General features: G+C 41.4%; 1 protein-coding gene across 4 annotated transcripts in view; it reads right to left on the minus strand.

Annotated features, from left to right (window-relative positions):
* CDK5RAP2 (CDK5 regulatory subunit associated protein 2) overlaps positions 1-12,036 on the minus strand; it is an 83,972-nt gene extending 71,936 nt beyond the window's left edge. The window contains exons 1-6 of one of the 4 annotated variants that reach the window (XM_075056100.1): positions 11,863-12,036; positions 11,623-11,684; positions 10,101-10,168; positions 4,680-4,790; positions 3,178-3,254; positions 1,872-1,995 (exon numbers count right to left, since the gene is read on the minus strand). In XM_075056100.1, coding sequence (XP_074912201.1) covers positions 1,872-1,995; positions 3,178-3,254; positions 4,680-4,790; positions 10,101-10,168; positions 11,623-11,684; positions 11,863-11,915 — 495 coding nt within the window. In that variant the 5' untranslated portion in view covers positions 11,916-12,036. Of the gene's footprint in view, positions 1-1,871; positions 1,996-3,177; positions 3,255-4,679; positions 4,791-10,100; positions 10,169-11,241; positions 11,430-11,622; positions 11,685-11,862 lie in introns of those variants that run through there. The other 3 variants (XM_075056101.1, XM_075056103.1, XM_075056102.1) reach the window with 3 other exon arrangements.
* Between the last annotated feature and the right edge of the window lie 1,300 nt (positions 12,037-13,336).

Here is a 13,336-nt window from a genome sequence, read left to right on the forward strand (position 1 = left end):
GAATTTGCTTTCTATGAAATAAAAGCCTCCTTGCAGCCTAACAAGTAATTCCCCTCTCTAAGTCTATACTAAAAAGCGTATCTCTTTGGGGGAGGGTGAGGAAAAGGTCCTTCACCACTAGACTTCACCACTCAACCCCTCACCTTAAAAGCTATTCTGCCAGCATTCATCTTTCAATCAAAAACTCTGAAGGAAATTAATCTTTGTTAGCGTTACCTGGATCTACATAATTATATGGTGCTACGTAAACAAGTGACTAATACTACTCAGCAGCGTTTACATTCGTAAGCGTAATAAAATTAATGTCAGAGGCCAACGCTATCTTCAGGCTACAGAAAATACTATATCAGCATGAGATTAAAATATTTGCCCTTCACAGAAAATACTACATCAGCATGAGATTAAAATATTTGCCCTTCTACCTGTCAGATCTGGGAAACACCAGTCTGACTGGCTGTTTTGGTACAGAATAAATAATTTAGGAACTTCTCTACCTATCCAATAGTACAAAGAATGCTTTGAGAAATCCCAATTCCACTAAACTGAAAAAAAGTTCATGGAGATTCCCCCCTCCTCCTCCTCGAAGGAGCTCACTGCTTTATGAATGTTGCTAAATCATCCTGATAGAAAATACCACCAGGAGACTGATACCAATACCTTTCATGACCAATTCAGTCTTTAGGGATGGGAAAGCAAATACTGGAATATATCCACTTGTGCTACTTCTATTTACTTACAGAAAAAGCACCAGACATCTATCCCCCTCACAAACACAGCTGCAAAATCCCAAACCTCCAGATAAGTGTATACAGTCAATGATGCAAAACAATCATGAGCTTATATATTTCTAGAACTTGACACAAACATTTCCAGCACAGACCATTCAATACCAAATTTGTTCTTTACAAGAAGCTGAACTTCTCCTTTCTTCTGAGGAAGCATGTTATTCATACAAAGAAATTTTTTTTTTTGCCTTTACACTACAAAATGATGAAAACGTGAAGCAATTCCCCTGTAAAGGTATAAACAATGGCTCAGCAATAAATACAGGAATAAACTGTCTCAACCACAGACAGCAAGGAATTAAAAAAGACACTGTTAAGAATAACCCTGTGGAACAGGAGAATGTTACACAAAAAGGTGATACAGTGACAGCAGAAGCCAACAATATTTGGCAGATAAAGGTCAATCTAACAACAGAGTGTAAGGCATGCAGGCAGAACATGGGGGAGCGACCACTGGTTCACCTACCCAGAAGCTGCCATAAGTAGGTGGCCTCTCTCAACCTATGATGAACACACAAGAGTGGAGACACAGAAAGCCACAGAATCTCTGCAATACTGAGGGCCCACATAAAGACAGGAAATGACAGGAGTGCTTACAGAGTGGTTTCGGCTATTTATGAAGCCTAGACCTTATTAGTAAAAGTTTTCAAAATCCAGCCCCTCTTCCTCTGCACAGAGACTGCAGGTTCTGAAAACATAGCCTCCTCACACTGGAATTCAGGAATCAAAGCTTTGTGCTGGAAGTACCTAAATACCACCAACAGGTATGAATTTCCTGAAGAACTGCTATCATCATATTTGACATTTCAAGAGCAGCTAAAATCACCTTCCCTTTCATTGGTTGGGGTTTTGGGATTTGGGTTTGCTTGGGTTTTTTGTTTGGGGTTTGGGGTTTTTTTTGTTGGTTTGGGGGGGGGGGGGGGGGGGAGTATTTTGCGCTTTTTTTTTTTCTGGTTTTGAACTGGCTATTTTTCCAGGAAAGCTGGAATGATTTTGAAAATATAGGTAGATCACAGTATCAAATCTCAGACAATAGTACAAAAACAGTACTGATTTCTAACTATTCCTTCAGTTTCAGCCACTCACCTCTTCCAGAAACTTTATTCTGCTAGTCAGGTTTTCTTCCATTTCTTGCATCTTGTTTTGTGCCTCTTCTTTCACACGCTGCATTTCAGCATCACCGCCCTGGGCCAAGCTTTCAACTGCTTTACTGAAACACCATAATATAGATAGAAATCCCATTGCATATCAAAGTGGAAAACATTTAAAGTGCGAGCGGCTGATAGACTACGCACAAGCAAGTATTTTCCACTTTATCTGTGCCTGCTTGTCACTTTTAAATACAAACTTCTACACACTATATAGCAATTTTGGTGGTATAATCTGAGAGTTCCACACACAAGCCTTGTCACAGTGGATAAGCAAGGACTTTATGTGTGATGAAAATGTGTAATATTTCCTTCACATTTTTAAAGCTTCCAAATTTTCCTTCCTACTATGAGCTTGTGCAAGGTTCCATTCAAAGCCCAGCAATACCCCTTGACAGCTACCTGGAGAGAACAAACAAAAAATTAATCTGGTCCTCAGGATCTACTTGAAACTGGGCCTCTTTGAACTACTGAAAAAAGGCTAATTGGTAACAATTCAATGCCATGTGAGGTAGGCCACACAAAGAAAATTCCATTGAAACTGAGGCTCATGTAGCAGTCAGTAGCTGTCAGTCATTGCCAGCCTGGATTAGTTTTGAACCAGACATCTAGAAGGAAGAAGTTTAACAGACTATTGTCAGCCCTACGGTCATCCATTCCCTCCCCAAAGCATATTCCACCTTGCCCATGCCATAAGACAATGTAGCACTATGTAATTTTTAAATAAGTAATATTTATTCATAAAACAGGTTCTAACAGAAAAGCAAGAATTTTAAGTGTATTAATTTTTGTATCATTAAAAACCAGAAGATTCATTCTAGATTAGTTCTGTTTTCTCAGCCTTACTGAGAAGTGTTTTGTGTAATATCTTCTCAATCCAGTGCTGTAAAAAAAAAAAAAGTCCACCTCTTCACCTGTTGAGACAATTAAGCTCTTAGCTTAACTTCTACAACAGGAATGCTAAGCCACTCCCAAATAGGGAGTCATTTATTTATCTGAAAAATACAGCAGAATGAAGGATAATATCAAAGTTGCACCATCCGGTGTAACTACATTAACACCATTGTGCATTTAAGAATTCACACATGTAATTTCTGTAACGAATGAGGCAATTTCTATATAAGTGCCCTTAAAATTCTACTTTGGGATTCTCATATTCCTAAAACATTAGGAAAAAAAAACAAATAGAAGCAAGATCTTGGAAATCCTAAGTAACAGACATCAAGAAATATACTGGTACTTACGAGGCTTTGATGAGTAGTTTCTCTCTCTCCTGCAGATCACGCTTCAGACTTTCTATCTCAACTTTTAGCTCAATGTTCTAGGACAAAAGAATGAAAGTGTCTGGAAATAATTCAGAGGTCACACTACCCAAAAGTTATTGGCAACGTGTAGATTACTTTTTGCTTGGACCAGCAAATATAAAGTGTCATTGGGCTAAGAATAGCCTAGAGACATTTAGCTTTTAAAGGACATATTTTGCAAGGTTCAAGACTTTCCAAAATCTCAAAAAGCATTTAGGACCATTGTATTCAAGCAATACAAATCCCCTACACACACTTAACTACTATAACGGGGAGTACTGCAGATCAACTTGGGAGTTTCTAGGGCTTCCATGCATGGTTTTTCTTTGAGTTATGAGGTATTTTCTTTTTGTTTTCTTTTAAAAACCTGATTGTATCAACTATCAATGTTTTTAATAATCTTTGAATTATTTCATTGCAGCCTGAGAAAACTACATGACATAAGCACACATTGTACAAAGAACTACTTTGCCTGCAAGCTGACATACTATTTCAATACATTAGCAACTACAAGACAGACACCAGCGTAGAAGACCAGGACAGAATTCCAATCAGCAATATTCAGTTGAAACCATGACTTAGCTAAACATCAATTTATGCACTTAAATACTGTGACAAGCATCAAGACAGACTTAAGTTTCCATCCTATTACAGGAAAGAGACCTGATGCAAACATCTGTTATAAATAACATGCTATTGCATTACCAAAATGCCCTTCTTGAACACAGGCACCACCAAAGGGCATAAGAAATGTTTCCTATCATCTGCAAACCTAAAATAATGAGGATGCAAGACACACCACTTGACTTAAATCCTTCTTCCAACTTAACAAGATATCAGTTTCTTCTACAAAATGACACAGGAATCAAACAGATTTCCTGAATCCTGTACAAATACGCATTCTTTCAATTTAGAGCAATAAAACTAGAAACTATACACAATCCTAATATAACTTTATCTACATGCTTCAAAGGAAGCAACTTTGAGCTGGAGTGCCCAAACAACCTCCAAGTAGCTGTACTGACGTGATAAACCCAGGAAAGAATAGAGGGGTGAACTGAACTGCCTGATAGTAGAAAGCAGAATAACTACATGCCAAATTCAGGAGAAGCATGTTGCTGCTTCTATTACCCATTCAGTATATGATTTCAGTAGCACAACTACTGAAGATTCATAACCACTTATTGGAAACAAAACATCTCTTAGTCTGTCCCATAAGTAAGGACACTCATGCATTTGAAACTAATTTTTCCACACCTTACAATGGTCATTTTAACTTAGTTATTACTGAAAAGGATTAGGCCAGAATAAAATAAAGTTATCATGCCAAAATTTCCAACAACAAAAAAAAGACTCAAAAGTTCAGTAAAACAGGTAACCTCCCCACAAAACAAACTCTTCAGAAAGAGATATAGTTCTACTAAATTATTCTAAATGCATACAATTTTGTATATTTCTTCAGTGGGACCATCAAACTTCTGCTGCATTCGCTCCTCCAGAAAGTATATACGAAGCTTCAGGTTGAAGTTCTCTTTTTTCAGATCAGTGATTTGCTATGAAATAGGAAAGAAAATGAGCAAATTACATCATGTGTTTCAAACCAAGTAAAATAAAGAGTGAAAACTACTATCATTTGGTTTTGCTCTCCACAGTGCGAGATTAAAATTCAACCCACTGGACATAGTTAAATGTGTACATATGTGTTGGTGATATACAGACACACGTTCAAATTGTGAAGGTGTTAATAACAGCATATGACACCCCAGTCAAAATGAACATCCTTCCCTCCAAAATAGTGTCACACAGGGAGCTGCAAACACTCCAAGTCCTTCAACAGGTTTCTGTCTTCTATAGCTTCAGCACCCATCACAGAACATCCCATCCCAGCCATAACATTTCTTTTCCCCACCTCCATTCCCAACCTGAACAAGAAATCACACTCCAGCCTACCCCTTCTGAATGTTTTGGGGTTTGTTTTTCAGTTCCGTTTTGGTTTTAAGATATATAGGCACATTGGCACACACAGAAACTTTGTGTGTTTGTGTAAGATGTTATCATTTAGCTTGTGTTTATTTTTAGCCCTGCAAAACTCTGAGACACTAGCACTTAAGCAAATAACAATTATAAAATAGTATTGTTAAAAAATATAATACATGCTTTTGTGCAAACAGTGCTCTATACTATTCCTTCTTTAAGTACTAAAACATTGTCTGACTTAACACAAAAAGAATCCAAGAGAGTTTTTTAAATCTAGAAATATTAAGTAGTTCTTTCTTCTATAAAATAGAATTTGGAACAAAATATAAGATGTCATGTTGAAACAAAAGTACTTGCTTAGCAAAAGCTTGGGATGGTAGCCTTATTCATGGGAAGAAAAGCCACAAGCACACAAGGCATGTGAGCTGAATCGAACACCAATAAAACCTTTATCCCATCCCATATTTCATAGTGCAATTCTTTGGGAAAAAATTGCTTATGATTTTTCACCTTCCTAGTAGAAGCAATAACACAATTGATGGTTTCATTAAAGAAAGGAGTCTCCCTCTACTTTTTTTTTAAAGATACTAAGCATAAAACATTCATTCAAGTAAGACTTGTGTCCCCTGCCAGATGCTTTCAGCAAAAGGAAATCTAATATGTTACAGAGCTACTAATAAAATATTTATGTAGGCACTTCCAGAACAGTATAGTACCACTTGTAAAAATTATTAGCAATACAATTCTTAAAAATATTTGGCTTGTGAAACCTAAGATTATTTTCTGTAACTTTACTCAGAACCTGCATCTGCAAACAATTCTTCAGTTTAATAATCTTTGCCCAGCAAGATGCCTTGTCGTTATTCACACAAGTATCACCCAAGCAACTAAAAATATGCTTGACTACATAAACTTTGTGGCCCATTCGCACATCCTAAAGAAGCCTGTCTTTATAAACAGTAGCAATACATAAATTTTTCTTTGTTTCCCTGCAATTCCAACTGGATGATCACGAACAGTAGTGGATAAAAACTTGAGCTATGCAAGTTTTAACTCCTTAAAGCATGATACCTCATGAGTATCATGGGGTATGTTGAGTAACTGGAATGACTATTTTGGAATATTCAAATAGATGTAAGCATGAAAACAATGCAACTTTGTATTTCAATTCAAGTCAGAGCCCAATGCAGAATATTGCTCAAAGCTGAAATCCTTATTCCGAGTAAGCAAAGAAATTAAAGATTTCTTAAAGAAAACAAGGCCGCAGAACTGTGCTAGATCCTGCATGTCTTGCTGTCAAGTTCAGTACTATGTTCAACTAGCGAGAGCAGACCTTACAGCATTTGGTTAGTGGTTTGGTTTTTTTAAGCTGTCAGTCTTCGCACATTCAATACATTTCTGAGTCAAAAGGAAAAAACAATTTCAAAAGAACTCAGCATACCTTAATTCTACTCACCTGTGTTTCAGTGGCAACAGAATTAAACCAAAGAGCTTAAGGGTACTATTTTCAAAAGGCAAACAAAACAGACTACACAATCATAAACCAAGAAGTGAAACAAATGTTGTCTCTGACATTCGGTTTCTCAGAGGAAAGTTAATTCAGGCAAACTAAAATTAAAAAGTTATTGCTTTAATAAAAGACAACCTGTAAAATATGAACAAGTTCACACTGCAAAGGGATTTTAATGGCAATCCTGTCAACTTACGCATTTAAAGACTTGGTCTTAATTCCTTTATGCATTTTGATTTCTGTATTTAAAAAAGGAATGAAAGAAGAGAAATAGCATACACTTCTTGAAAAACCAGGACAATGCAATACACTCTACACAGAATATGCCACACCACAGACAGCATGGTAGCAAACACCACTTGCCCAGCTCGGTTTAGCTCCTTTCCAAGTCTGCATAGAGCCACTTTTATGCAAAATGCATTTCACAGTGCAACACAGTTTTTGCCCGCAGAGGCCATTTGACAAGACAGCAAGACTTTAAGTGGGTTTGGGGAGACAAGAAAAAAAACACTAAAATTATTGCTTTGTTCCCTGACTTGATACCAATCACCCTTTCTATTCATGAACGTCTAATACGCCATAACAAGGTCCTCAATTAGAGATGCCTTTCACTTTGCCGATGTAATCACATTTTCTATCACAAGGTGGTCCCCCCCATATTGCAAGAAAGTGGGACACACCATAAATATTAAAAAAGTCTACATCTCTAATATTATCTAGCTCAGCATTTTCTCCAGGTCTAAACTTTAAAGGACCTTTTCTGCATGGATCCACCCTTTAGCCCATTCAAGGGTCATTACACCCACCCTGTTCTCTCTGATCTGCAAGGCAAGGAACCTACTCTTTTCATATCTTCCTTCTCATATCCTGTATAAATAACATAGCCTCAAATATCAGCAAATTCATGCAGTAATATATATATATGCACACAAACCACCTCCGAGCAAGAGACCTCATAGAATCATAGAACAGTTTGGGCTGGAAGGGACCTTAAAGATCATCTCGTTCCAACCCCCCTGCCATGTCAGGGACACCTTCCACTAGACCAGGTTGCTCAAAGCCCCATCCAAACTGGCCTTGAACACTGCCAGGGATGGGGCAGCCACAACCTCTCTGGGTAACCTCTCCCAGGGCCTCACCACCCTCATCATAAAGAATTTCTTCCTTATACCTAATCTACATCTACCCTCTTTCCGTTTAAAGCCATTACCCCCTGTCCTATCACTACCTGCCCTCGTAAAAAGCCTCTCCCCAGCTTTCCTGCAGGCCCCCTTTAGGTACTGGCAGGCTGCTATAAGGTCTCCCCAGAGCCTTCTCTTCTCCAGGCTGAACAACCCCAACTCTCTCAGCCTGTCTTCACAGGAGAGGTGCTCCAGCCCTCTGATCATCTTCGTGGCCCTCCTCCGGACCCGCACCAACAGGTCCGTGTCCTTCTTATGTTGGGGGCCCCAAATCTGGATGCAGTACTGCAGGTGGGGTCTCACGAGAGCACAGCAGAGGGGGAGAATCGCCTCCCTCAACCTGCTGGTCATGCTTCTTTTGATGTGGCCGAGGATACGGGAGCTGCAAGCACATGTTGCTGGGTCATGTTGAGCTTCTTGTCAACTAACACCCTCCCAGGTCCTTCTCCTCAGGGCTGCTCTCAATCCACTCATCGCCCAGCCTGTACTTGTGCTTGGGCTTGCCCCGATCCATGTGCAGGACCTTGCACTTGGTCTTGTTGAACTTCATGAGGTTCACACGGGCCCAACTCTCCAGCCTGTCAAGGTCCCTCTGGATGGCATCCCTTCCCTCCAGCATGTTGCCCACACCACACAGCTTGGTGTCATCAGCAAACTTTATCTACCAGAAACTTCACCTGCTAATTCAGATTTGTTTTAAAGTGGGATAAGAACAGCTTTACAATGTCAGTCCAAAAGCGCATCTAAACGCAGCTACTACTGGATGCTGGGTAAATAGTAAAAGGACAAAGAAAGTAAATGCTCCCTTTCTCAAGTTTAGCCTTCCAGCTACCAGCAATCTTAAAGACTCAAAAACAGAAGTTACAGAAATACCTCTGTGTTTAATTGTGTTTAATGGATTCTTCTTCCTTTACTTGAATAGATTTTTGAGCTTCATTCTACTGTTGGCATGCATAAAAGTCTATGAGAAGTTTTACAGCCCAGTTTAACACAAAGGGTCTGTACATATCGGGAAGCCAAAGATGTGTGGGGAGACCCTTTCTCCTCTACATCACACAGAACAAACAACAGATTTTTCCTCCCTTCTACAACTTTTTCCCCTGTGCAAATGAACACTGCAGATAATAAACCACTTGCAGAATCTATATTCTAGGCTGAGGTCTTTGGCACATATCACGGTAAAAGATTTTAAGCATACGCTAATGCCAAGGTAGTGTCTTTCTACCCCAGCCACTATACAAAAACAAAAAAGTGAAGTAGATACAGACTGTAAAAAACATCCTTCACCAAGGCTTTCCAAAACAAGCTTTAAATTCTGAGCAAAGAGCACAGCTTTCTCCTTAGAGGGATATAAGCCCACAAGAAACGGAAAGAGTTTAGAAGAAACACTCATTTCAAACATAACAACGTTACAGAAGCACACTAAAAACTGCAGACACTTGAACAGATCCTAAAGATAGCAAGCCACAGCCTTTATCTGTAGCAGTCATCTCAGAGCACACAATCATAAGAACTTGAGTTAAACAATTTAAAACTTTACAGGGGAGTTGTCATGCAACACAGCTATACCCCAATCAAATCATCATTCAGAAGTTATAAACAATTGGCTTCTTCAATTTAAACAACAAATAAAATTAATGTATTTTTAAAAAAAAATCTAATGTTTTCCTTTATATTCTAGTAAGTGCCAAAACCAGTTTTATCTACAGGATTGTCACAATGATACTAGACCTTTACAACAAAAGTATTCCAAGCACACTCGTACATAATTATAAAGGTAGGAGTATTATACAGCAGTCAGTGAATTAAAAAGCCAAATCCTGTAATAGTTTAAATGAAAATAAACTTGATGCTTTCCTGAAATAAATCAATTGCAGACTTGCAAATCAATTTCTTATGTTTCTGGTGATTGCATGAACTTTTGAGCAGAGCATGCCAATTTTTGTTTTGCAACTCAAGACCAGCAGTTGGCTAGTCTCAACAACAAATTTTTTGCCTGTTTTTGAAAGCAATACTTAAGAAATGGAGGTTCAAAGCACAGGTAGCCAGCTGGTCACACCTCTAACAGATTCAATCAACTGCGCTGACTGACACAAACTAAGAACTTGACCCAGAGAGCAAAACCTTTAGCCAGCATGTTAGAAATATCTTGGCCATAAAGCTGTCACCAAGTCTTATATTAAAAATCTGCTTACATTTTCATAGTCCTTCATGGTCCGAGCTCTAGTTGGTGAGACTGTATCTTCTGCCACATCTGGTAACACTAGACATTTAAGAAGACAGAAGTTCAGACAGCAGAATCTCTAAACTAGGCTACAATTTAGAAACAGCAAAGGCCTACCTTAATCTAAACATAATAAAAGTACAACACCTTTTGGGAAGCAAGGGAGGCATTTTTTTGCCCCTTGTTTACATTACGTGTTAGTGCTACTAAGTAGTTGGTATCTAGATTTCTTTCTGATCCCAGTAAGTTGTCTCTCACTTAAGCTCCCAAATTCCAACATGGCCCATTTAAACCAAGATGTATAAAACACACAGCACTCACATCATCTTAAATATAAAGAAGAGGTAGCTGAGGACTCAAACTGACTAACTGACTCTCACACTAACTAAAAGAAAGTATTTAATTTAAAGTACTTCCAAAATTGTTATGCAACTATGGAGAGGAGTCTTGAAAATAACCCGAAGAATATCAGCCAGTGGTTTTCAGATCTTGACATTCTAATTAATTTCACAAGACAGCTTTCCTAGAGCACACGCAGAATACAGTAACATTATTTTGCAGCATAGGTATGTTTCTTGTATTTGCTTCCTTTCACGAGCAAAAGAGATCTTCCTTAGTTTCATTTACCTACACCATCTATACCATGAAGTCAGCCAAGTTATGTTGCTGGAAACATGCACGCATAAAGAGAAATCAAAAACATACACCTCAAATTTACATAACAGAGCACGGAACAGTTAACAACACAGATAGAAGGTTTCAAAATAGTACTATTCAGCCATTTAAAGTTAAGTGTTTCAAGCAAGTCTCCCACCCTGAAGATGAACATAGTTACACGGTCATCATACAGAAAAAACGTACTGAATTACAGCTGCTGTTCAACAGGAACTAGATAGGAAGGCTTCTTAATGCATGAATAGATAAAAACTAAGATACTGAGTCTAGATCTGATGTTCGGGCAGGAAGTAACTCTGAAGAGCTGAACTGGAAACCTGATGACACGCAGCATGCAACTTCCCCAAAACTCAGCAGAACAAGAAACAGCAGCATTGCCTTGCTGAATATTCTAAGTATTTTAAGCACAGGCTCCACAAAACCGCTGATCATCTTACCTAAGACTCAAAGCCATGACCGCAGGCAACGCAGCAGACAGCAGTAACCGTGGCAGCTGCTGGCGGAGTCTAGTCTTAAAAAGCCACCGCTTACAAAAAGCCGCGTCCCTTAAAGACGTTTCCTGCCTTTTTTCCTCAGGCATGAGGTTTTTTTTCCTCAGGCATGAGGGTTTTTTCCCTCAGCTTTCGAGATCCGCACGAAGCGCCGAGTCCCCGGCGGAGGCGGGCGGACTCCTCCGCCAGCAGGGACGGCGCGGTGAGAGGCTCGGCCCCCCGCCCCAACCCAGGCAGGGAGGCGCCGAGCCGGGCTGCCGCGGGGGCCTGGCCGCCGTCCCCCTGCACCGCCCGGGAGAGGGGCTCCCGCTCCCGATCCGGCCTTACCTTCGCCGCCCGGCGGGCCGGGCTGGAGGACCCCGCGGGAGACGTCTGGCAGCTGGCAGACGCTGAGGAAGAAGGAGGAGAACACCGCTGAGGAGCCGACGGCCCGGGGGGTGCCGTCCCCCCGACAGCCCCTCGGGGCCGGCGGGCCCAGCCCCGCCACACGCAGCAGCGGGGACGGGAGGGGGGCGGCGGGCCCGGCGCCTCAGCCCAGCACCCGCGGTGGGGCCAGCCCCCGCCTACCTGCCCTCGAACGCCACCGGCAGCGTCAGGTCTTCCCCCGGCAGCGAGTCCATAGCGGCGCCGGCCCGTGGGTCCCGCCGGCGGCCACGGGTCCGGCTCCTTTGTGCGCGGCTTTGGCGGCTTCGCTGGAATTCAAACGGCCGCAATCGCTTCCGCCATCTTTGCGTCGACGGAGGTGAAGCCGCCGAAGCCGCCGCGGAGGAGCGTTAAAGGCGGGCAGAATGGAAACTGAAGGGGGGCCGCCATCTTTGCTGCGGGCGGCGGCTGAAGTTGGGCGGGCAGGCGCCATGTTGGCTGAGGGCAGAGCGGGGCGGGGGATGGTGGCGACTGCCAGCTGGGCAAAGGGAGAGAAAGCCGTCGGGCGCCATCTTGAGTGAGGGAAGCCACAGGGACGTCCGCCAGCCGCCATCTTTTTCAAAGTAGGACAGGCGACGATGGTGAGCTGTCATCTTTACTGAGAGCAGAGCGGGGCGTTCCCGGGCACAGCTGCCATCTTTGCTAAGGGCAAGCTGGGCGCGCCTTTCGAGTCTGTGGAGAGGCGCCAGAAGAAATAATTACGCTTTAGTTTCAAATTCGAGTCACTATTCTTCGTAACCGGCAGGGGTGGAAATCTGGGAAGCCAGCTGCTGTCGTAATCCGTCCTGCATTGAAGCAGGCTGATTTTGAAACAATCGGGGTTTTTTTTGTAAAGCAAAGATCTAAGCGTTGCAGCTCTCCCGCTCTTTTGGGGAGAAAACACGACTGCGTTGAGCATTTCAGAACATGGACAGTTGGAAATGCTAAACTGACTTAAATACCACCATCGTTTCTCCTCCTAGGTGCTGCTCTCCCTGAGCACAGAGGAGCCTGGCCTGGGGTGACTGCGCTGGGAGCTGGTGGAGCTCCAAACCTCGCCTTACTTCTGATGCTCTTCGCCATCTTTTTTAATTCATTATTGGAAACCTGTGTGTAGGATTGAAATGCTTTCCTGCAATATTTACAACCTCAACTGGGGAATTGTGCTAGGACTTACTCTCAGCATTACCTGTGATACAAGATATTTTTCTGAACACAATGGTCTTGCTGTTTCTTTACCCAATTATTTGCTGACCTGTAGTAGATAAGAGTTTTGTACACTGCGCTATGTATAAGATACCAAAGAAAAAAACTGCAGCGTCTGGAGAACTGCGTCATTAATATAGACATAGATAATAGAGGCACTAACGAGCATTCTTTAGGATAAGATGTATCAAAACATGTAGAAGATCACACTGTGGAGAATCATCCGAGAAGGGTCAAACAGTGCACAAGTGAGGAAGACTACAGAAGACCACCAGAGGACTCGTGAAGACCACCAAAGACCTCAAATACGCCTGTGTGAGGGATATTTGCGTATGATAATGAATATGTAAAACTTTTCCCAGAAATCTAATGAATATGTATATAGAACCTGTTTATAAACTATGCAATTAACCTGATCAGGCGCGTACAATAG

Source organism: Buteo buteo, chromosome 23, assembly GCF_964188355.1.
Source record: "Buteo buteo chromosome 23, bButBut1.hap1.1, whole genome shotgun sequence".
NCBI lineage: Eukaryota > Metazoa > Chordata > Aves > Accipitriformes > Accipitridae > Buteo > Buteo buteo.